The sequence below is a fragment of the Hippichthys cyanospilos genome, chromosome 16, assembly GCF_059441005.1.
Source record: "Hippichthys cyanospilos isolate Australia breed blue-spotted pipefish chromosome 16, RoL_Hcya_1.0, whole genome shotgun sequence".
Lineage (NCBI taxonomy): Eukaryota > Metazoa > Chordata > Actinopteri > Syngnathiformes > Syngnathidae > Hippichthys > Hippichthys cyanospilos.
This window is the reverse complement of record NC_142384.1, coordinates 7,610,385-7,635,384: the sequence shown is the minus strand read 5'-3', so window position 1 is coordinate 7,635,384 and position 25,000 is coordinate 7,610,385. Positions and strand designations below refer to the sequence as shown.

Genomic DNA, 25,000 nt, shown 5'->3' with positions numbered 1-25,000 from the left:
TACATGGTCGTTTTCACCCAAATAAAAGCCTTACAATACATAGTTGTTTTTGGTGAAAAAAAAAAAAAACAACCTAACTCTACATGGTCGTTTTCACCCCCAAAAAATAAATGAATAAATAAAAACCTTATTGTACATGGCCATTTTTGCACAAACAGAAAGCCTTACCATACAATGTTTTTTGGTTAAAAAAAAAGCCTTTTAACACATGAATGTTTTTGGGGAAAAAAAAGCCTTACTATACATGTTTTTATACGCCCAAATAAAGGCTTTATTATAGATAGGCATTTTTTTGCGGAAAAAAAGCCCTTCTATACATGGCTGGTTTTTGGAAAATTAAAAGCCTTACAATACATGGTCATTTTTGCCCGATAAAAGCCTTACTATACATGGTCAAGTCCACCCAAATAAAAGCCTCAATATACATTGTTGTTTTTTTTTGCAAAAAAAAAAAGAAACCCAAAAAATTATAATTTTTTAAATTTTTTTGGTCGTTTTCACCCCAATAAAAGCAATACTATACATGTTCATTTTTACCAAAGAAAAACACATACCTACACACACAGACTATAATTGGTCTTTTTCGTTCAAATAAAAGCCTAACTATACATAGTCCATTATTAGACCATGAATACATGAAAAAAAAAAATATATAAGGCTTTTTTCCCCAAAAAACAATCATGTATAGGAAGGCTCCTTTATCCACAAAATAGACTTTGCATAGTGAAACTTTTACAAAAATGACCATATACACTAATGTAAAATGTATATAGTAAGGCTTCCCCCCATATATATATATATATATATATATATATATATATATATATATATATATATATATATATATATATATATATATATATATATATATTTATTTTTAATTTATTTTATTATGAATGGTCATTTTTCCCCAAATAAAAGCCCTACTATACATGGTATTTTTTTGCTTTTCTTTTAAACATTATTTTGATCATCAATATGCGGTTCTGCTGAATAGTTGCTGAATAGAAATGGTACCTAAATAGTCCAGAGGTTAAGCCTACCGCTTTGTAACGATGACAGAAGAAGGTTCAAATCCTGTAAAACATACGCATACTTAGGTTTTTACGTGAATGTTTTCCCCAGATAAAAGCCTAACTATATATAGTTGTTTTCAGCCAAAAAAGAACCTCACTACATAATGTTGTTTTAACCAAAAAAACGTGTGTTTTTGCCTAAATTTTTTGGAAAAAAATGCTGTAGATACATGGTGTTTTTTTTTTCTTTTGGGAAAATATATATATGGATTTTGTTGTCGTTATTTAACCCTAATGTCACTCCATATACATTTACGTGTTTCTTAATTGATAAGTGAAATGATGTGCCATAATAAAGCCAGCAACAAAGATATGTATTTGAGTGTGCTTTATTACCGTATATCAAATAAAAAACACATGGACTCTGGAGCGAGCCAAAAGCGCTAGCGACTCAACTGATCGTAAAACTCCACTTTGACAATGGCCTTGCCCACTGTGGACATGGTGGCCCTCACGTCCACCTGGGTGTTGCCGTACACCAGGCCGGAGCCGTCGGCGTCGGCCCGATTGAAGTTGCTGTTATCCTTGCCCTCGTACATGTCTTCGTAGAGCTTCTTGTCGCAGGGGCGCGCGACGGGAAAAATCCCCACCGCCAGACGGTTTTTGTACAGGTTATGGTCGTAGGGCACCGAGAACATGACGGCCATGCGATGCGAGAACGTGCGGCCCTGCATGTGGAAGAGGTCGTAGGTCAGCAGGCCAACGGCGCCGGTGGCCGTGTGGTCGTCCTTGGTGAAGGAGCACAGCTCGGTGTGCCCGCTGCGGATGGTGGGCTGCGGCGGGTGCTGGCAGAAGCCGCTCGACATGTACACCCTGCCACGGGAAAAAAAAGACCGGAGCCCGACTTTAATCACCTTAATTTCCCAAATACGGGATGTGCACCAATTCCTCATATTTTCTTGTGTTCATATCCATAATTTTTATATTGATTGCGTGTTAAGATAAGTGTGTTTCTGATTTCCCACATTGTGAGTGGTCAGTGAACGTAGCGCCAATGTGACGATCGTTTTTCCTTTTTCTGTTTTTGCGCAGCATCCATCTTTCACCAAGTTTATAATTGTGTGTATATGCTAAAAGACTGCATTTAATAAACGAGTCAATTGGAATACCTTTCCGTGTTCTCCAACCCAGGGTCCATACCTTGCCACTCTTAATCACTCTTAATCTGAATCAGGCGGAGACAAGATAACTTTTATATGATCCTCTATGTTCTGTAAGATTCCTGTGCGTGAAAAAGGATGAACTCAGACGGTGGTTCAGTCTGCTCGCTTCTTTAATTGTGTCATCTTTCTGTTTGTTCTGTGGGTTCTCTGTATTTTTGGTGCTTAAGCAGAGTTCAATTGTGCCACCAGGGGACGGGGTCACCAGCCTTGCGCACCTGTTCCCCATTACCCATCAGGGTCTTTTTAAGGCTGGCCGCTACAGGAGAGCGATGCTGGGTTATTCCTTTGCCATGCTCTCTGCGCCCAATGAAATCTCCTGCCCCTTGCCTTCTTTCTAGTGATCTTTTGGTTGGTACTTTGCTCTAGTTGTATTTTGCTCGCTTAATGTTTTCTGTTGTTACTTTGTTTCTAGTCGCTCCCCTGCAGCCTCCGCCCCCTTGTTGCCTTCTTTCTCAGTTGGACTGATTCCGCCTCGATGTTCTCGTCTCTATCTTATTTTGTACTTTGTGAGTTTTGTTTGTACTTTCCCGTTCCCTTTCTGGACACCCTTGTTTACCACGCCAGACGTGCGCTTTCTGTTATAAGAAACTCTTTGAACTCAACCCCTCTATTGTCGGTCGGGGTCCTTATCCTGTTCGGGCTCGGGGGTCACACGTGACAAATTAAAAATAATGCCGTAACAACCTCAGCTCACACGAGCTACTGTTAGCTGCAACAGTCACTGGCTGCTAACAGCCAACTGACATCCACCCTTTAGCTAACGGTATTTATTGTAAGTAAAAATACGGCCGATATTTAAATCCGCAGGAATAACACAAAAAAAAACATGACACGGTAACACAACACGCTCTTGGCAAGTTTAGTGGTAAAGTTTAGCGTGTGTATGAGAGACACCTGATGCTGATCGATGGCGTGGGCTGCTGTGCACTTCTAAGCAACATTGAGCATACCTGCCCGCGATGTGCAATGAGGCGCTGGGTGTGTGACTGTGTCGCTGCATGATGAATAGGTGCTCATTGCCCCACACACACACACAAATAACTATAACTATAACTACATATATATATATATATATATATATATATATATATATATATATATATATATATATATATACACACATATATACACACACATATATATGTATGATATCATTATAAATCAATAAAAAGGTAAATACCCATGATACAGCTATAGTGTATGCTACATTGCTGAATACTGTATATGCGATGGGCAAAAGTATTGGGAATACACATCAACAATTTCGAATGGGCTTTTTCTTGTGCACCAATAGTCCCCTCCCAAAAATGAGCCAGAATTCGCAATACATAAGTCTACATAAGCCCCACCCGTGTCGTGTCCAGTCTGTTTTTGATCAATTCACGAAGCCAATACTTTTGTCAAGGACGGGAACTGACTTGGGGTTGATGAGGCAGTAGACGGTGCTGACGTTGGTGATTTCGAAGGCGCAGTTCCTGTTGGTGCTGAGGGTGGCGGACAGGGCCTCTGCAGTCTGCATCCTGGCTGCAACGATATGTCGCGCTTTCATAGTCAAACAAATATTTCAAATGGTACGATGCAGAAAATGAGCATTGGTATGATTTTGCAAAATTCCCGTTACCTTTTTGGGTGCGTATCAGCTGACTTGAGCGAGGCGACGGCAAGTGTGCGTTTTGTCCCGACCTGAACGAGAAGGACGAAGACGAACGGGAGGGGAAAAGCTCACAGTAGACTTGGCTGACAAGTGCGGGCGTGTTTATTCTGGTTCTTGGTGTCCGTTTGGGCTACACCCTCGCCGCTAAGATGTACAAAATACCCCATTAAATATGAATAACAACATAGTAAGTGTGTGTTAACATGACAACAAGTAATAGCTTAAAAATAACTAAATAACTACAGCTATAACCAACTAACTATACCTATAATAGAAATAACAATAATGATAATCTTAGGTTTCACAATGTATGCAGTCCAATGAGTTTTTAGATTCTTCAGCAAAGTGTACAATTTTTTTTTCATGGGGGGGGGGGGGGGGGGGGGGGTTGTTAGGCATTTTATTTCCGTCATTTTCCATGTAGACAAAATGTTTACCAAATTTTTTTTAAAAATCTTTAAGATTAATTTGTTATTGTTTCCCCAATACAGTATATTTGAATAGGCGCCAAATGACAGTGTTCCCTCGCTTACCATACCCTCGCTTACGATAGATAGATAGATAGATACTTTTTTTACTACGGGGATGAATAAAGTATCTATCTATCTATCTATCTATCTATCTATCTACCACTGGGGTTACCTTGAATATCCATGAGAACTGAAATTTATGGAGAAAAGGGTGATTTATTTATTTTTTTCGGTCGTTTTGTGTTTTGTTTTCATAGTGTTCTCTTGCTACATCACAGTTTCACTCTTGCAGATTTTCATCTATAACCTTAAGTTTTTCTATTGCAGGTTATTGTTCTTGCATTCTTTCTCCTCTTTTGTTGACCAGGTAAAAAAAATAGTAATATTCATTATTTAAAAATATTACATTTTTTACATTATTGAAAAAAAAAATTGAACAAAAGCAAAAAAAAAAAAAAACCTCTACTTTGCAGATTAGGGGTAAGGTTTGCTTTAACGTAGATATTGGCAAAACACACGTTTTTTTTCTTTTATGATACGGTTTTCATTTAATCTACATGTTATACACTATGTCATTTTTTGTTGTTGACTATTTTATTTATTTTTTTGGTTAAACACTCTCAAGTTCAAACCTTTATTGCCGTAGGGTAAAGAACTGGACCTAAAATAAATGAATACATGAAATAGTGAAAAGTGAACCACATTACAGCGAGGGAACACTGTATATGAACATTTTTGCAACTTGTGGTAAAGGTTGATTTATTTATTTTTTTTTTCATTGTTTTTCTTGCGGTCCCATTCTATGGGCCTGTATCCATATGTTAGAATAATAACAAAATCATATATAATAATTGGTAAATACGCAAATATTAAGTAAGCATCGACAACTTTGATGCAGCTCTTTGCTTTTGGCATTCGATTGTACCTAATGAAGTGAGATGGCAATCTTTTTCCACGCAGTCCTCCAGTTTTTTTTTTTCCCTAAACAAATATTTGACAATTTTCATATGCTTAACATACTCGTCATTGATGAGGCGCCGACATCTCTGCGGAACGTCCCAAGTCGCGACTTGCAGCAGAGACGCCACTCCTTTCCTTCATTATTGTGTGCGTCTGCAGGTGAGGGCTCGCTCGGGAATGCCCGGCGCACATTTTGCGACTCCTATAGAATCTTCTTGGCTAGCCGCACGCTACCCCTGGAGGGCCCAGCACACAAACCCAGTCAAATGCGCAGCGGAATAAAAGATGATAGCCACATGCCAATTAAGTATATTTCCCGTTTTTCCACGCGCTTTGAGTTGTGCTTAACTCGGACATGTGACGTGGCGCCAGCTGTTGGGAAGCCTTCATCTTCGATGCTTCAAACCAACAGATGGTCACAAACGACTGCAAAAAAAAAAGAAGAAAATATTGGAAAAAAACAGATACATTTGCATTAGACAGACTTTGTATGGTAAAGCATTCCATGTGATGCTTAGCCAGTTACCTTGGCAGAAAACTGCATTAAACATGAGGCTCCCAGTCTAGCCTTCATTATATCATGCCACATGAACTCATTCAATCCCAAAGACACCAAACATTTTAAAGGGACAGTGTGTAAGATTTAGACCGTTTTTAAACAGGAATAAATTAAATGATTGTAAATGTCCAAAACTTGCAAATAAATGTGTTCTTAACGACCCACAGTATGTTTTAAATATAATCGTAGGTCTAGGTGTCATTTAGTGATATTACATGGGGGTGGCACTTCTCCGGAGGCGGCCATGTTTGTTATAGCTACGGACAATGGGAAATGCAGCACCTGCAGCACCTCCTGCTGTTTGACATGAAAAACGGTCTAAATCTTACACACTATCACTTTAAGGATTTATTTATTTTTAAAGAGTCCAGACATTCAATTCCAGTTCTACTTAATATCTTTTTTTCTTTTTTTTTTCACGTTTGGATAAAGGAGTGTCTAAAAATGTCTGGTACTATATGAAATAAGTACAAAGGTAATTGATTACCTTAAGTAGGTAAGTAATGAAGTAAAGGACCACTTTATACAGAAAATAAATTATTTTAGGTTCTTAATTAACTATTTTAACTGATTATATTTGTATTTGAATACCTAAAATAATTGATTACTAGTACTTTAGTACCCTAAGTAATTACTTTACTTACTTTACTTAACCTTAAATAGTTAGTTTTTAATCCACCAGCTGATTTTAGAGCCATTTTTAGACAGTTGAAAGTCAAAAAAAGAAAATCCTGGGATTGAATAATTGTACTCTAAACAACATTTTTTTTCATGAAATTAATGATGTTTTAAAACAAATAATGCGGGTTTGGTATATATATATATATATATATATATATATATATATATATATATATATATATATATATATATATATATATATATATATATATATATATATACACACATATGTACTGTAAATGCAAAACTTTGAACAAGAGTGTGTAGACTTTTCTATCCACTGCACTTATAGTATGCACAGGATATGAAAAACTAACATTTGCATAGGGATCAAATATTATTTAAAGAGATAGTTGTTTTTTCAGCAGTAAAAATGTATGTTCATAGTTGATTTGATGACTTCATGATTTTTCATGTATAATTCATACTTTGAAAAAGAACATTTTTAAGTTATTAATTGTGGATGAAACAGACCAACAAGCGAGAAATTTCCAATGTCCTCGGCCCTGGGTTGCTGTCTTTGAGAGCACTTTAGAGAGGTGACAGAAGAACAAAATATTACAATCCGTATTCATTATTCATTGAAGGAAACATCATTTAGTAAGAGATAATATCATATTCAATTACAGCACGATTTAGTCTCTTCTTTATAAGACAAGCAGAGCTATTGCTTTAATTTTTTTTTTGCCTAATCCAAATGATGTGGTAAAGCTGCCTGCGTGCTGCTGAATTCAAAGTGGAGCTTAAGAGAAACGAGTCAAATTACAAGCAGGTATTATTAATTAAGGATTATCATTCAGCCGAGGTAAGTAAATATTCCTGTAAAGGATAAGAAAAAAAGATGGCATTAATCTCATTTTAAAGCTTTGCTTTTTGTTTGATGTGTCACTTTAAGCATCCTGACAGTCAAAAGAGAATAAGGGTTTAAATATACCAACCAAACATTTACAACCAAAAGAAAGAAAAACAAACAGAAGGTTGGCTTACCAATAAGTGCAGAACAATTTAGTGACATCTAGTGGACAGATGTGGCTTTTTTATTTATTGCACAGGACAACTTTCCAAAGGGGCCTTATTCTGATTTAGTAGAATGACTTTTGTTTATTTGAAAGAAATACTTTTATTTGGTATTCCAAGTTTTACAGATTGGCAAGTATAGATGCTAGGTATCGGCCCAATACCATGCCATTTTTTATGATACAGGTACTGGTGATGGCAATTATGTTTTTTGTTTTGTTTTTTATATTAATGATGCGCTCGAAATGAAAATGGCAAAATTCTTTTATTTTCATATAATTTCATACTATAACTCCAAAGCTTTGGGAACCCTCTTGAGAAAAACAAACTTATACAGAATTTGTACCTATTTTACTGTATATATTTTTAGGAGTTTTATGAATTTGATTTCAGTCATTTGTTGGATTTTCTCTCCAAGCGAGTGACCAATCTTAATATCGACTATCATCGCAAGTACTGACTTGGCATTGGTATTTGTCCATCTCTGAGTACGGGCCAATAGAATGGGACGGCCTGATGAATTTTTATGTTTTTTTTTTTTTTTTGTGCATTGTACATAGAGAAGCATAGTGCGAAACGTCATTTAGTTCGCATTTTCACCAAGCGATCCCCTCCTATTGGTCAGTAATAAACAGGTATCCAATCAGGTCATCCACATCATCTCTGTGTTATCAGGCGAAAGCGCGGGAGGCCTGACGAATTCCCGTGATTACCCCAACCGTTTTCAAAGGTAAACGTTCCCAAATGTGAGCTAATGGGTGCGGCCTATCCCAAGAGGGGAGCTCAAAGTACATCGGGGGCATTATGCAAACTTCCCAGTGATTAATTTGGCTATCTGGGATGACGAGCGTATTGATTGATTGCTGCAGGGGGGCGCGAGGTTCCGCACATTTACGCTGTGATGAATCGGCTGTCAGGGCCAGCGAGCGCCAAATATGGCCTTGGAAATGAATCTTGAAGCGATTATGCTTTAAGTGTAAATATTACAGCCATTAGGGTGGGGGATTACATGGGGGGGGGGTTAAGAGGACAACCTGTGAAAATCTCCCATGAAAGTGCATGCGGACACGCGGCTTTAATCTGCATGTGCCATGTTTAGTCAAAGTCCTTGACATTAATCGGCCCGTGTGTGTGTTTTGAAGAGGGCTGGAAAAAAAGGGGGGGGGGGGGGCTTTAAGTTGACAGAGCATGCCGCTGCATCCGCCCGCTCAAATTAGCAGCAGATAAAACTCAGGCGGGGTGACACGCCAGAGGTGTGGAATAAAACGGCACACCCGAGAGATGATTTGTACGGATTAATACCCGCCCTTCGCCGGAGCCAAATCAATATTGTGCAACGCGCCAATACGTTTGGGTGACAAAAAACAACAAGAAAGGAGATGAGACGAGGACAAGCGAGCATGTAGTCGTGGGAGCAAATTGAACGACAATCTGCTTCGCTCCTCGCATCTTTTCTGCAAATTAACGTGTGTGAATATGCAATGCACTCTTTTTGGCTGCAAGATACGATTCCTTGTTGTTTTTATTTTCTGTGTGTGTTTTCCGAAAATGACTTTGAGCATGTATGCATGCAAATGTGGTGGATTATTTGCATATCCCCTGACAAGAAAACACACACCTCATCCTCGCATTAATGTAACGGATCATTTGGGTTTTCTTCATGCGCCACATGCACAGATCTGCACACTAATTCACAAGTGTGGTTTGGTGATAAAGTCCTGCCTTCATCAGGGAAATTTTTGAATGACTTGAATGTCCTTTTTTTTTCCCACGTAACCTTGCTGTGTGCATTGCATCAACTGGCTGTCTCAGCCTCTGGTTGTCATGGTAATTTGTGGTAATGATATATTTTAACAAAATGATTTGAAGAATCACGAGAAATGAATAAACGAAACAATAAAATAGATAGTTGCACAACTTTGCCAAAAGTACCCCCCAGCCGTCATTCACGCCACTTTATAAGAAACGTAATCGGATTGATCGCAAAGCCGTCGGGGAGCGCTGGTGTGTAAACGGACGAGTGCTCAATAAGGGGCTCCTCCGGTGAGTCGATTGAGGCACAGGTGTGTGTGCGTGTGTGTGTGTGTGTGGGGGGGGGGATATTTTCTGTGAGTCTTCCTGTCATTTATCAGTTTTATTGTTTTCTTGTCTTGTTGCCGGCTGCCAAAAGTCACCTGACCCCCCTCAGACCTCAAGCTGGGCACATCAAAGGCATTTAGCCAAGCCCGCACAATTAAAAGAGCGCCGCCCAAGGCGAGACCATGAGATGGGTGACATTTTTGCCGTTGACCGATGACGGATCCGAAGCGACGGGCTGGACGGATTCATGGGGGCAAGCTCTTCGATCCCTCCACCTCCCCCATGTGTAATGTTACGTTCCTATGCTTGACTTGTCTGCCTTCCCTACAGTCAGACCTCCTTTCTCTCTCACACACACAAACACACACACACACACACACACACACACACAGATACTTTTTTTTAACACCCCTTGACAGTTGAACAGGGCTTGACGCAATGGATGGCTTCTCTTAAGTGTTTCCATGGTTATATTCTTCCTCTTCTTCACCTTTGATAAAGTCAATCTGTTTGCTCGCTGCCTTCCCGCCAAGCTCATTTGTCACCCACAGAATAACATTTCCCCATCCTATCACTTTTTCTTTTCTTTTTTGTATTCCAACTGATGTTAGATGTACTATAGGTATTTTTTTCTCCTTGTATGACTGTTTTTTTAATGTTGGTACTTGTTTTGTATATATATATATATATATATATATATATATATATATATATATATATATATATATATATATATATATATATATTTACCATTGACTGTATATTTACCATTGACCTCTCTCTTTGAGCAGTTTTACAATCACAAGGTAGAAAACACAAATGAGAAGAATAGAAAATTGTCATTAGTTTTCTGAAACTGCAGGTCTTTCTGCAAAACTATGCCGTTGTTTTTTTTTTCTTTTTTTTGTTAATATTGTGTGTATCAAAATTGTTAGCGTTATCCATAACTGGTATCAAGAGTACTCGTACTGGTATCGGTCTGGAAAAGACATATCTCATCCACCAAAACAGCAAATATGTAATTGTGTACACAAATCCTACAAATCAATGAAATAAAAATAATACTAAAAATTCTACGGATTACTGAAATCAAGTACGGTATATACTGTGAAACTACTATACAAAGAAATACTTTAAAATAATCAGAAACAAACAAAAACCTCTCAAACCAAACCAATAGAGTAATACTAAAGTAAATCCATTCACAGTTGACTGCATTAAAGCAAAGTAGAAAAATCGATCTCAATCCAAAATCGATGCCTTTCCGCGCCCCGCACATAGCGCGGCCTTGGTTTTTCCCAAAGATACATCAACAATGTTGAAGCGCGATTTTGATTAATTGGACGGTGAAAGTGCTAGCTGGCAGCATTGATCCAAACGCCAACAAGCTCACAATCAGGGACACTCGCGTGCCGTATCGATCAGCGCTGCATCGCAAGCAACACGGATCTTAAGGTCAAAAACGCCACTGACCCCCCCAACACAAACGGAGGTCGAATTAGATTCAGCACAAGGGTGATATCCCCAAAAAACTCAGCTTTTATACAGATAGGAAATACACAATTAGAGGCAACGCTTGCTCACTAGATCGTATTGAAGTCAATATCACCCAAAGGTGCCTTTGAGATTCCACCCAGCAGCATTCAACTTTAAAAAGGGATGTAAAAAAAATATATAAAATATAAAATATATAAAATATCGGTATTATTTGTGACTACTTAAGAGTTGCGTACTCGCACTAGTAAGGGTCTCACAAAAAATGATATGGAACATACCTAGCATATGGAATGTTCATCAAATAACTACTTGCAGGCGGTAAAAGCATTTTTTTTTTTTTTTAATAACTGATCATTTTCGACGACAGCGTGCACGTTAGCCGTTCAACAGTTAGATCTCGGATATGGAATAGTCAGCTCCATTTTCATGAGGACTGAGCGATTCTGATGAGCACAGTAAAGGCACTTTATAGTGATAGCGAGCCATCCCTAATATTTTGACTGAGCGCATTAAACGGAGCCGTAAGAAAAAGCAAGGAAAGTCGTCCACAGAGAGCGCGGCGCTCATTTAAAAACTCCAGATGGCACATTTGAATTGAGACTCTCTGAAAGGTTATCACTCAACGGGGCGTTTAAAAAAAAAAAAACAGGGCCCGCTAATTAATTCCACTTTCCGCCTCTAAAAAAGTGGCGATAATGCACATATTTAAAAAGCAGCAGGCGGCCGGCGTGACGGCGAAGATTGATGGAGGCGAGGTCGACCGGCGCCTTGGCCGGATGTCCCTGACACGTCATAACGCCGGTTTAGCGCCAATGATGCTAATAATACATCTTAGTGACACATTGTGATTACGGCTGCAATATGTCACGGCCGAGTATATGTGCTTACTGGGCGCATTCAACGATGTAAAGGCCCAACGAAAAGTTTCAATTGAAAAGTACTTCTGCAAGGAAAGCGTGACTCACATTTTGTAGCGGGGAGGCCGGCTGACCACGTCTAGTAAGCAAATTGAAATTTGGCTGGCTATCGACTGAGAAATGGAAATAATATTTGAACTAAAAAGTGCAATTATGTGTATTTCATTTTGGACAATTACAATTTTAATTGACGTTATAAACCCTACAAGAAGTTATTTAACCCTTGTGCATAAACTTTACAAACTATACACATTGCATTTTTTTCCCTAATTTTGCAAATGCTTTTAAAGGGGTATTAATGAAAGTTATTCATTAATATTTTTTTTCTTATGCCACTCTAATTGTTCAGTGGTATCACTTTTATCCATGCATATGTAGGTTAAATCTAGTACAAACACCCACAAAACAATTGAAAAATGCTATGATCTGTTTTTGATGTCTGTGATGTGATGATGACATTTCAAGACACAGCCAATAACTGGTCTCTACCGCCACCTATTGTTTTGAGGTGAAACACGTTAACAAAGAATTTTCTGTTTGCTGACGTAGTTTGACCACTGATCATGTAATTGTGCAGAAATCGCAGGGAAATAAAATATATTAGAATGCATATAAAAAACTGTAAGTATAACGGTTTTATATGAGTCAAAATTTGGACAATTATTATTTTAGTACACAAAATCTCGCATGTCCAGCTGCAATTACAGAGAAATGTCAGAATCGTTGCATTTTTAACATTTTCATGTTTTAATCATCTGCTGGAAATTTCAGCTCCCGAGTGTTTTTTTTCCTCATTGATTCTTTTATGATATCATAAAAAAAAAATCAAAGGAATTTCCATAATTTAAATCTTAATGCCACAGGGGTTAAAGAAGGGTTTTATTTATTTATATAAAAGATCCTGTGCAAAATGCTCAGACTTGGTATACTCATCTTAAATCAATTTGAATGTAAACATAATGGGAACTGGCGTTAAAAAAATTGCTGCAACTAAACATAAATAAATAAATAAACATAAACATAACTTGCTTGAATGCTACAATTTAGTTAGTAAATATTGTACACGTTTTTTAAAATAACTTTTTTTTAAAATAACTCATCCAGAATTCTAATATTTGTGTAAAACCTCAATTCCAAACTGCATATGTCTATGAAAAGTGCCCAATTACAGAAAAAATGAAAGAAATGAAAGAAAAGCCCTTCTTCATGATCACCCTGATAAAGACCCATAAAGTGAGGTTAGGTTAAAGCCATCTGCTCCCAATTCAGCAATCTTTGGCCTCTAGTCATCACTTGTGAGTGTTTTTCCCAGCCAAAGTGTCCAATAAAGAAGTAGATGGGATCCCTCAGAAAAGCGCCACTCGTCTACAAGCCCCCAGAATCAACTTTAACACACTCTTCCTTTCGATTGGCTTCACCGTGTAATATCTGCGACACGTCCCTTTAGGCTTTCGCTTCTCTCATGCTGCAGCCTTTCCCTAATTGTTTTCTTCACTTCTCGGTTCACACATACACAGAGTGTGTGCGCGCGTGTGTGTGTGCGCGCCAGTGGCCCTGCAAGTCATGCTATGCGGGCCAGTTCTCCTCCAGTCAGAAGCTGGCACATCATCACGCACTGATCCATCCAGCCAGAGCTCCCGGAATGCTGCGACACCTGCGCAGATGGCGCGCCTCCAAATATTCGTCTGCGAGAGAGGTGAGAAAGGCAACCGCGTGTGCATATACATTGTTGGAAAGGTGCACATTAAAAAAAAAAAAAAAAAAAGAAGAAAAATGAACAGATGATGCCTTCTCTGTTAGGCTGTCACCATCAAATCTTTTAAAATAAACTCTCCTTTTGATTATTTCATCGAATAAAAAAATTACATAATTCCCCAAATGGGAATGGGCTGTTAGCATCAAGTGCCTGTTGTAGATACCAGCAGCTCGTATTAGCTGAGCTTGTTACGGCATTATTCTCAATAAAAGAAGCGGGCAGACTGAACGAATGTTCGAGTCCATCCTTGTTCACACTCAGGAACTTTACTAAAACTGAGAGGAAAATGTTATGATGTCTCCATCAAGTAAGAGTATACCAGTTAGAAAACCTGGGAAGGTAATCCATTTGAATTGTTGATTAATTGTGTTATTTTGACATATATAGACAATCATAAACACGAATGCTGCTCAACTTCGGGTATTTATGGTAAAATGAACTCAAACCACATCGCGAGGAAAAGGAAAAACAACTGCTCTGATCGCATTGAACAATACAGTAGCGAGGCGTTCACCGACTGCTCACAATGTGGGAAATGTAAAACACGTTTAACTTAATGCGCAACAAATATATAACTTATGGATATGAACACAAGCCAATAGGAAGAGTTTACAAAAGATGAATATATTCTGTTTTTCTAGAGTTTCTACATTGACTGCTCACAATGTGGGAAATCTGAAACACGCTTAACTTAATGCGCAACAAATATATAACTTATGGATATGAACATAAGCTAATAGGAAGAGTTTACAAAGGAGGAATATATTCAGTTTTTCTATAGTTTCTACATTGTTGCCAAAGTGTTGAAAATAAGTTTGTGTCGAAGGATGTGTCTTATACACAGGTGTGTCTTAAACTTAGGAAATTACAGTATTTTTTCAGATCCCCCTTAACCGGAAAAAACGAGGGATCACTGTATATTTATAGTGCAATGTTTTTATATTTTCAATAAAGCAATCAATCATTCAAACAGGGGGAGACAGAAGAGTACGCTATCGAAGTATTGATTTTGAGTTTGAACTGCTATTTTACTTTATTGTACGTAGGTTGTTGCTTTATAACAAGTCACAACAAAATGTAATACCTATGCTTGCTAAATAATTATTTTCCATAATACTACTCATTATTATTTTTTGTCCATATACATTTTTAAACCCCAACAAAATTCCAATGCTAACCAGTCAGCAATAGCTATTAGCATTAGCGTGCTAGTGATAACCATCTAAAGTCAACAAACTAACAACCATTTAGTTCACTTATGTATATATGTGTGTATACATTTGTACAACCACGGGATAAAAAGATAAAAAAAAAAAAAAATCACACAGAAAATGGCACTTATAAAATAATAGAACTCATTTTCACATTTACACTTGGAAAAAAAATATACTGTATATTTTTACACTTTGTGCATGTGTCCTCATTAAATGTCTCAATATGGCGCACAGCTGTGAGCGGCTCTAATGTTTCTCACTGGAAAAATTAATCAGTGTGACTTTCTTTAAAAAGCACACATTGTAGCCCCCTCCTGTGAGTGATTACAACGCATATAGTGTATATTTAATGTTACGCTCCCATAAAACCTTCTACTTCCGCTAAAAGAATGTTTTAACAACAGCATCGTTTCCAAACATCATTTGGACGCTTCAAGCTCTTACCGATAAATTCATTCATGTAGTAGTGCTTTTTGGACACCTATGCACTTGAAATGACGCTCACTTGGTAGTGTCGCCTTGGAAAGTTTGAAAAAAAAAATAGCTCTCTCGCATACGTTTCACGAGTAAACACAAAACTGATATGTAATTAAGTACTAAAGTCATTCCTTACTTTACATAACGGAGCACTAAAGAAATCAATTGCATTTTATAATCAATCAATCAAGAACCTTACAATTAAAGTACTGAAAGAATCAATGACTTTGGGACTAAAGTTGTAAAGCACAGGTGTAGTTGTAGACCAGCATCTTAGGGACGCCATGACGCCGACCAATAGCAGACCAGCGTTTTAGTGACGCACGGTGTGCCTCGTACAGTCATAAACATGCACACTGCCCGCCAAGTTTGAATTTTGTAAGTGTTGTTGATGCCTTAAAGCGGGAAAAATGCTGTAAAGAGGGGACGAAAAATTTTTTCCACTTGTGACGCGAAAAAAACATAAGCTGGGGTCACGTTACCTGGGGGTCCACTGTACTTTAAATAATAATTCATGGAAAATCATTTACTTTAATAATGAGAAAATTATTCAGTATTTAGGATTAAATGTCTAGATTCTTGAAAAATTGTAAAATACAACTTTGGTATTGAATGAGTTAATCAACAATGAGTTGCGGGATTCAAGCTTGACCCTCCTTTATCCTAATAATAATAATAATAATAATAATAATAATAATAATAATAATAATAATAATAATAATAATAAAATCATTTCTAAATAAATGTCTGGATGCCATTGACGTATAAACAGGTCTTTGGCACTGAACGGATTTAGAAAAACACCAACATAGAGAGGAGCCGGGCAGATAAAATGAGGCGCTATGAACGTGATGTCCCCAAAGACACCCCAAGTGTCGTTCAGGAAAAAAGCGAACGCTATGAACGTTTTCCCCCCTTCCCCGGCACGCCGTTATTATTCCCGCGACTCTCCTTGACAGCGCCGTGATTCATTTCCACCCCGCCTGAAAGACGGGAAATGAATAGAAAACGGTGGATTTCGTCAGATGTTAAACGGTTGAAGGGGCAAGAGTCGTTTCGGTTGAGAAAAGGTCCGTAAGGGGGTTGGCCTTCGAAAAACGTCACTCAAATTCAGGTAGGAAGGGAAAAATGATTTGAGTTACAATATTTTACGTTATGGGCGCGGTCAACACGTGAAAATTGCAAGTCAAAGCAACACTGAAATCATGTAACACGTATGGGTTCAAGATTTGTCAATCAAAAGTAAATATGAACGATTTTGTGCCTCTTGAGAAGAAGGCAGTGCACTACTACAATAAATAAAGTTTTTATGACTTAAATGTCTCCATGCATTTTTATTAGGCTGAACATTAGGCACACTAACGTTATGATTGTAATAGATCAAGACAAGCGTGGTCCCACCTGGGGTGGGGGGGTCCATAATGATGACGTCATGCTCGGTTGTTTTGGTCCGGCCCGTCAGGTTGCCTCGCCACAGGTGTGCTGGCTCTTTGTTTTTTGGATGCTATTGGTCTCCCCCCCCCCAACACCCCCAACTGATGGGGAAGATGTGAGGAAGTGCTACAAAAACGTGACTGGAGACCACATACTGTGGCAACACAGCTCCAGCGGAGTTTGGATCAAGCTACGGATCGGTGCACAAGTCTGCGGAACTTTCTTTGTTCTTTAGTCTTTTTTTTTTTTTTTTGTGAAATTCATTCAAAGACTCTAAATTTATAATCTTAACTCATTCACTCCCAAAGACGTCTTTTTACGTCTTTTAAGACATCCGGACATTCAATCCCAGGTACTTATATTATTACTATTATACTAAACCAATTATTTTCTTTTGAGAAAAAAAAAAGTCGCTTGCAGTATTTATCTTTTTTAATGTATAAAATTGATTTTTGGGTGAATATTACAAACCCTGGTAAGGATAAGTGGCTTTAGGAAAAGGATGAATATGGATTATTATGACTACTAAAGTCTTTACCGAGAAAATTAACATTTAATTCAAAACTTGAACGTTACAAGAACACATTTTTTTCGCGAATGTACAGCTATTACTTTTACTTTTTTCCTGATGTGAAAAAAAATACACAAAAATTGACTTCTGACCTCATAACTAACTTTTTTTCCATATGAAAAAGAAATTATTGGAATTTTAGGCCTTTTTAGAAATACATTTATTGATCAATATTTAATATTACTACAATAGCTGTATAGAATTTTCCATAAAACTATTATGTTAGGTATTTATGTAATTTTCTATAAAGCCATTGTTTGACTTTAAATAAAATATTCTTGTAACAACAAAAACTTTGTACAACTTTTTACATTCATTTTGTTCTTGTAATATTATTTTCAAATAAATACAGTTTTAATATTACTACAATAGTTGCATATAATTTCTATACAACTTTTATCATGTTAGAAATATATTTAAAAAAATTCTAAAACCATTTTGTTACTTTTTGAATCAAATATCCTTAGTTCAATATTATTATCTTTACACTATAAAAAAAACTTTTTTCTTGTCATATTACTCATGTTTAATTAGATACATTTCATTTGTAAAATGTTATTATTACTAGAATAGTTTAATATCATTTCTAAAGTTCTAAAAGAAAGTTTACTAACTTTTATTGTTGCTACAATAGTTATGTAGTAATGCAACTTTCTATAATAACTATTCTCATGTTAGAAATGTATATACATTTATTTATGTTTATATAATTTATGCAAAATTTAAATAATTTTCCATTTTTTATGTTAGCCTTTTTTAAATCAAATACCCAACAACAACTTTGTACTTTTTCCATCATGAAAAAAATTATCAACAGCTTTTTCCTGAAAAAATACAAATTGCATATCTTGTAAAATTCCTATTTTTACATTTTGAACTTTTTTCTTTTCCCTTGAAAATAAAATCCCCGTGTACCTAAATTGGACTTCATCAGAATTTGTAATTCCCCTTAATCTGCAGTGAGGCGGGAGGAAAGGGGGTGCGCTAGAACATCAGACGACGACTCTCCAGGAGCGCGGGCGTCCATGTTTATGACGGCGGCGGATTACACGTGAGCCCGTCTTGAGCCGGCCTGCTGCTAGCTGCGGCTCGGCCTCCACGCTCCACTTGTGGCGGCGGCCTGAATCCAACATTAGCACGCATGTCGTCCTGAATCTGCCCCCCTTCAAACAACGTGCAATTAGTCTCCCGGCGCTCACACGTACACCCTTGGCCAAAACTGGGATTAGTGCGTGTGAACAAAGCGGCCCTTATGACGGAAGGCGAATTATGACGGCGGGATTCAAAAGGCGTGACTTTCCCGAAAACTCATGGCGACTCGCCGCCACCTGAGATCTGTCACCAAGTCGACGGAGTCAAGCCCCGCCCCCCGCCGCTAAGCCATATGGGTGAGGGAGACTATTTCACAGGGCGTCACAGTTTGGCAGCGAGCGCCATCCCTATCCCTCGGCTGCTTTCTCATTATCGAGGAATAAATAGAACAAGACAACACACGAGTAGCCCTGTTGTGTCGGCGTCCCGACTTCTGGGGCCGGCAGATGGTACCGGATCGTAAAAGGTGAAGTTTGAAAGCACTAAACACACACACACAAAAAAGGAAAGAACCGCAGTGGATATGAAAAGTCTACACACCCCTAGATCTTTCAGCTACATGAACTGAGTTGCATTGCACAGATTCACATTTTTATATTGGTCATATTCTTACTTACATTAATTACCGTAAGCCTTACGGCGTAAGGGGACGAGCTAGAGGGCGGGCGTCATTTGGCTGTTAGCAGCCAGTGCAGCAGCTTGTGTTAGCTCGTGTTAGCTGTAACAGCTTGTAGTTTGTAACAGCAATATTTTCAACAAAAGAAATGAGCAGACTGAACCGCTGTCCGAGTCGATTTATCGGAATCAGCCTCGGAATTTGTCTCGAACACATTAAGGTCAGAACTGGGACAAACAATAGATTGGCCTTCCCATTTTCCTCTAATGCAGCATTAGCTTGACCAAAGTGAGGGAATAGAGTGTGAGGTTTGTGCATGTAGATTGACATCACCACGAACATCAGCGCAGGGCATTAATGCAGTTAAAAAATAATAAAGAAAAAAATATTCTTTTAATAATAACATAAGCGCAGTAAAATTATTAGTATACTAATAAACATGCTATTACATGTCACATTCTGCATGTGTATCTACAGTTAGCTTTTAGCGCCATTGTTTTTTGTGCAATGTCATGTGATCTACCAATACTTCCTTCGCGATCGATGCATCGAGCAAACCTGATCAAGTCATGGCGCCTGGATTTTCCAGAAAATAGACTTCTATCACTTTTATGTTATTCTCTTTGGCTTCACACGATCCTGTGCACTGTTTGCTGTCTGCGGTCGCCCACGCTAGCAGAAACAGGAGATGTCAAGTCTCCTCCAAAGGTGGTGGTCCACTGGCAAGTGGTGGGGGTGCTCAAACAGAGAGTCTGTCTGCAAATATAGCACGACGGCTCACAAGCTTCCCTTCCCATTAAATAGCCATGCACTCGCTAGCTCCCGGCTTTATTGCGCCGTTGCTTCGGGAGGGACAGCCCGGGAGACTCTTCACCATTATTAGCAGCTCGCAGTACATAATCCCACCGCAGGTTCGCGTCCATCTTTGGAGCGGGGGAGGCGGGGGCTCCCCAGTCCGAAAGTCGCAGTGACAGATGCCAGATGGCGGCCTCGCAGCAGCCCCGGACCGGACGCCGTGCCAGTTGCCCTCCTCTGGCATTCCTTTTGGAGGGGCCATGAAGAGATCTCCCCGAAGCCTCGGCCTGGTTTCGCTTCTGATACTCTCAGGTGCTTCCAGGGATGAGCCGGGAAGCCAAAACAACCCCTGCGTTTTTTTTCCCCCTCTTCCGTCTTCCACCCTCATCTGCATAAATGTCCCTTTGATTCATCATGTATAAGGTTAAGATGGGAGTCTATGTGAGCGTAACAGACCACCCATTCATTGTTATTCATGCACACAATGCAACCAAAAAGGAAAAGGAAGATGAGAAAACTCAAACCCCTGAATATAAACTGAATTCCGAAATATGACAGAATTTCTTATTATTATTCACTTCAATCAAGAAATTGAGGAAAGTCCCTGATATGGCCCATCTGGACAGCTCTAGGACCATATGTATTCTTTCTTCTACTTACTGTGTTTATGTGTGAGTGGTTTATATATGTGTGTAATTAAACCCGCTGCGATTAGTGAAAAAACCGTGAAGTAGTGTCACTCCTCCCGACAGAATTTTAATTGTGGAAACCTTCCATATTTAAGACAAATTTTACTGCGGTACACAAATTTACTCAAATCTTAATGATTAAACCTCATACGGTAACTGAACTGTTATCCCTTCCCGTTCCCATTCTCATTGGATGTAGTCTTACGGAGAGCTGTGGTTATAGAGAAATTTGGAGTTGACCAAACATGAAAACAATAAGAGTGTGCCCATCGACCCAACTTGGGACTGGAGTAGATTGCAACTCCTGCCCTCAATTTAATTTATAGAACATGTATTTTGATTTAAAAAAAAAACAAAAAAACCCAACCCAAATAATTCCAATTCTTCGTGATGTCAATGATTCAATTCAATCAATCAATGGTGTCTTCATTTAAGGACATTTTTAGACACTTGGTGTCCCCAAACCTTTGACTAGTAATGTCAAACTCCAGCAGGATGAAGACACCTCCAAAATTTGACGAGCCCATCATGAACAAGTCTTCAAAGTGACATTTTATGTGGCCTCAAAATAAAGTATGCGCCGTGTTTTATGGCGCAATATAATGGTTATCCTTATCCAAAGTTACAACAATGCAATAAATCTGCCCTAAAAAAAGAACTGAGAGCTTGGATTAAAATTTGAAGCCATATTCTCCTCCTTGCTAATGGCCTCCCCGTGTGTGCTTGTAACCGGAGCGACCCCAAGGGTGCAGGGAAGGTGCGGCGAGGTGTCACATGGTGTAGCTAGCGCACGGCCCCGCATGCTAATTTCCCCACCACGCATTGATATGCTGCGAGTGAGCGAGTGAAACAATAACGAGCCGAGACAATGTGCATGTAGTGCTGCCGGGGTTCCTAATTGTTGCTGATGGGAGGGAGGGAAAGGAGGGGATTTTTTTTCAAATTGCGATAGCATTCACGGTAGAGACGAAGCGGGCCTCGATGTTGCGGCGAGATGACATCAATCTGCGGCGGGGGTGGCCATGGTGCAGCGGCGTATAGACGGCTATGTAAATATAAATGTAAATAATAGACACAGTGGGAGCTCATCAAAAGCCGGGCCAAAAGATGTGAATGGTTCCCTGCTGGCTTGTTGCAGATCAGGCCGTCAATCTCAACCTCGCTATGATATTGGAGCAGAAAAATAAACTGCCCTCAAATGGATGCGGATCTAATAAACGTGTTACTTTTATTGGTATTTAACAGTCGGCTGCAGTTGAGGCAATAATGTGTACTCTTATATTCCTTACGGTTTCTGAAATATAGCGCACAGTCAAAAGGTTAGAGACAATGTTATTATTTTTTTTCTCATTTAACTAATTCAATTCATTTCATCTATTTGTAAGTTTTTTAGATATTCAATCCCAGATATTTGGATATTTTCCCATATTTTTCTTGGAGTTTGGCAAAAGGAGTGTGTAAGAATGAAATTCTTACACAAATTAAGTACCAAAATAATCTAATTACTTCAAAGATTAAAGTAACCAATCACTTTTGGTACTTTAGCAGGGAATTGAGCATGAAAGTAATTGATCATTTGATTCTTTTTACCCTTCATTTTATTCTATTTTTGACCCTTACTCATTTGTCTTATCAGATTTAGCGTTTTATGTCCTTGAGCTGTTGTGTCTGTTTTTACTTCTCTGTACAGCACTTTGGTCAGCTGTGGTTGTTTTAAAGTGCTTAACAAATAAAGTTGGATTGGATTGGCTTAATTGATTATCTATGACTAAAGTAATGAGTAATCAATTAAGTGATTACTTTGGTTCTTGAGTGCTGAAAAAGTACATATAACCGAAATTAATTATGTTTTTTGTTGTTTGGCAAAAGGAGTAAGAATGGCTGGCACTACATTAAGTACCGGTACTAAAGTCAATTAGTCAATTAGTTTCTAGACTAAAGTAATTGATTGCTTGATTACTTTAGAACTTCAGAGCTTAAAAAGTAATGTGATTATTTCAGTACATATGACCTATAGTAAATCAATACTTTGGTCCTTTAATTACTAAAGTAACACATTACCTTTTTGTTGTTTGGCAAAAGGAGTGTGGAAGAATGGCTGGCACTAAGTATTAAAGTAATCCATTACTTCATAGATTAAAGTATTCACTGACTTTACAATGTAATTAAGTACTAGAGTACTCGATTACTGACTTATATTCAATACATGTTTAATTGCTCTTTTTGGGACAAACTTTCCTAATGGCTGTCAAACTTTGTGTTGACAAAGTTCCAAGCGACTCCGCCTGTCCTTGCATTTCGCTGTGACTGTTTGATCTTATTAGAAACAAATGATGTTGACTTACGGAAAAGAAATGAACACTTTGGGAGAAGCCGCGCAGTTGCCATGTTCTTCAAACAGACGAGCCGTCGGGATGGCCGCCATCCCGTAATTAGACACACACCGCTCGTCGCGGGCTCATCTGCCGCCGCCCTGCGTGTCAGACGACGAAGATACCATCTTAATATCCTTTGGAGAAATGCCTCATTATCATCGCTAGCGAGTTATTATCATCCTCATCGGCCTATGAGAAGCGAGAGGAACAACAAAACGACACGGCTCGTACAACGTGTCGCCGCGACACAAACACATTTTCGTGCGGCCGCCGTGTGATTAGAGGCCGCCGATGGCAGGGAAGAAAATGTGTCAAGCCATCAAGGCTTCGCACTTGGTTGACAGCGGCTCGCTCCTCCTTTCACTTTGTCACGCACAAACCTGTGATCTTGGCCAAGCGGGGACTTGTGTGCTAAACATCCACTGCAAAGCAAAGTCTCACGACCCCAAAGGGCACCTTGTCATCTTTTTGGACAATTTCGGACAGAAAAATGTTTGCTTTTTCTTCCCATAAACTTTTTAAACGAAATGTTTGGTCGAGTAGTCAATGAAAAGGTTCAGCCATCCGCAAAAATGCCCTCCCAAAAATGCCAATGGTTTGTTATAGTTAACAAAGACTAATGAAATAATACCTGAGCTCAAAACGTTCCTTCCTACAAAATACCATATTTGTCGGACTATAAATTGCACCGAACCAACAAAAACTGAACAGAAAATCTATTTTTCTCATGTATCGACTTCAATAAACTACAAGCAGAAATTAACACTGAAAAATGGTACATGAAAATGTAGAAAATGTTTGTTTTTATTAAAAACTTTTCCCCCCCATACTCCCTGGTTACAGAAATAAGAGCAGCACCAACATATTTTCAACAGCAAACCAAAACACTTGGATTGTTAGAATACCACACCAACACAACGGTAACGCACCTGATTGTATTTACGAGAGAAGAGTGCCATCTGGTGGCAAGTTAAATAGCAGTTCAAAGTTTTTATTTATTTATATGGCTGGCATCAAAAGTGTTTAGACAAACACACATACTAAAACTAACATGAACTAAACTAAAACAAACTGTTTGAAGAAATAACAATGATAAAAACTACACTAAAACAAAATATTATAGATTACACAATTAACTCTCCTCCAAAACCGAATTAAAACTTACTGAATAAAAGTCAACACCAAGCACAAAATCATTATAATGGAAAATTTGACACAGTGTGAATAATCACACTGTAAATCGCAATTGAAATGTTGAGGTGGGAAAAGAGACATTTAGAATATTTTTCATTGAGCCCTACTTTCTGTTAATTAAAACACTTTTTTTGTGTGCAAAATCCAGCAAAATTGTCAAGAGAATATGCAGCTCTTGCAGCAGTAGCTCCCCCCTCACATGATCCCCCTTTTGCACCCCACCGCTGACTGCTGACACATTTGCAATTCAAATCAAGTCAGGTTGGAAAGCTGAAGTTCGGGGGTTCGAACCCCGATCCAAACTCTGACCTTTTACCCCCCTCCACCCTGCCGCGCTCGACGACAATTTCAATACCGCCGTTGCTGTGGGAATTGAACTGAATTTCGAGATAAGGCCCGGACTGTCGGCGGCCATCTTTTGAATGAAGAGCGGCGCTACTAAGCCGGCGCAGGTACGCGCGGCGGCCGCCAAAGGTTAATGAATGCTCAGCGAACGCCACACAGCCCCCGGCCCACTTTGGCCCATCGTGTATTCAGCTTCCTCGCCGCTTTGGCCCCGCTCATGATCTACTGTACTCTCCAGACGCTTTATTAATATTTCATAACGATCCCCTCCGCACCCCACTGCTATTGCAGGTCTAAACTTTTTAACCAAACTTAAACAACGACGGCGCTGACATCACTCAAGCGAAGGTTTGTTTTTTATTTTTTTTT

General features: G+C 38.7%; 1 protein-coding gene across 3 annotated transcripts in view; it reads right to left on the bottom strand.

The window, feature by feature from the left end:
- Positions 1–1,389: 1,389 nt before the first annotated feature.
- LOC148410357 (uncharacterized) overlaps positions 1,390–25,000 on the bottom strand; it is a 171,571-nt gene continuing 147,960 nt past the window's right edge. Inside the window, exons 1-5 of one of the 3 annotated variants that reach the window (XM_088436526.1) lie at positions 23,063–23,190; positions 5,384–5,749; positions 3,861–4,037; positions 3,658–3,763; positions 1,390–1,889 (exon numbers count right to left, since the gene is read on the bottom strand). In XM_088436526.1, the coding sequence (XP_088292652.1) occupies positions 1,460–1,889; positions 3,658–3,758 (531 nt within the window). In that variant the 5' untranslated portion in view covers positions 3,759–3,763; positions 3,861–4,037; positions 5,384–5,749; positions 23,063–23,190 and the 3' untranslated portion in view covers positions 1,390–1,459. Of the gene's footprint in view, positions 1,890–3,657; positions 3,764–3,860; positions 4,038–5,383; positions 5,750–12,952; positions 13,759–23,062; positions 23,191–25,000 lie in introns of those variants that run through there. The other 2 variants (XM_088436527.1, XR_015868141.1) reach the window with 2 other exon arrangements.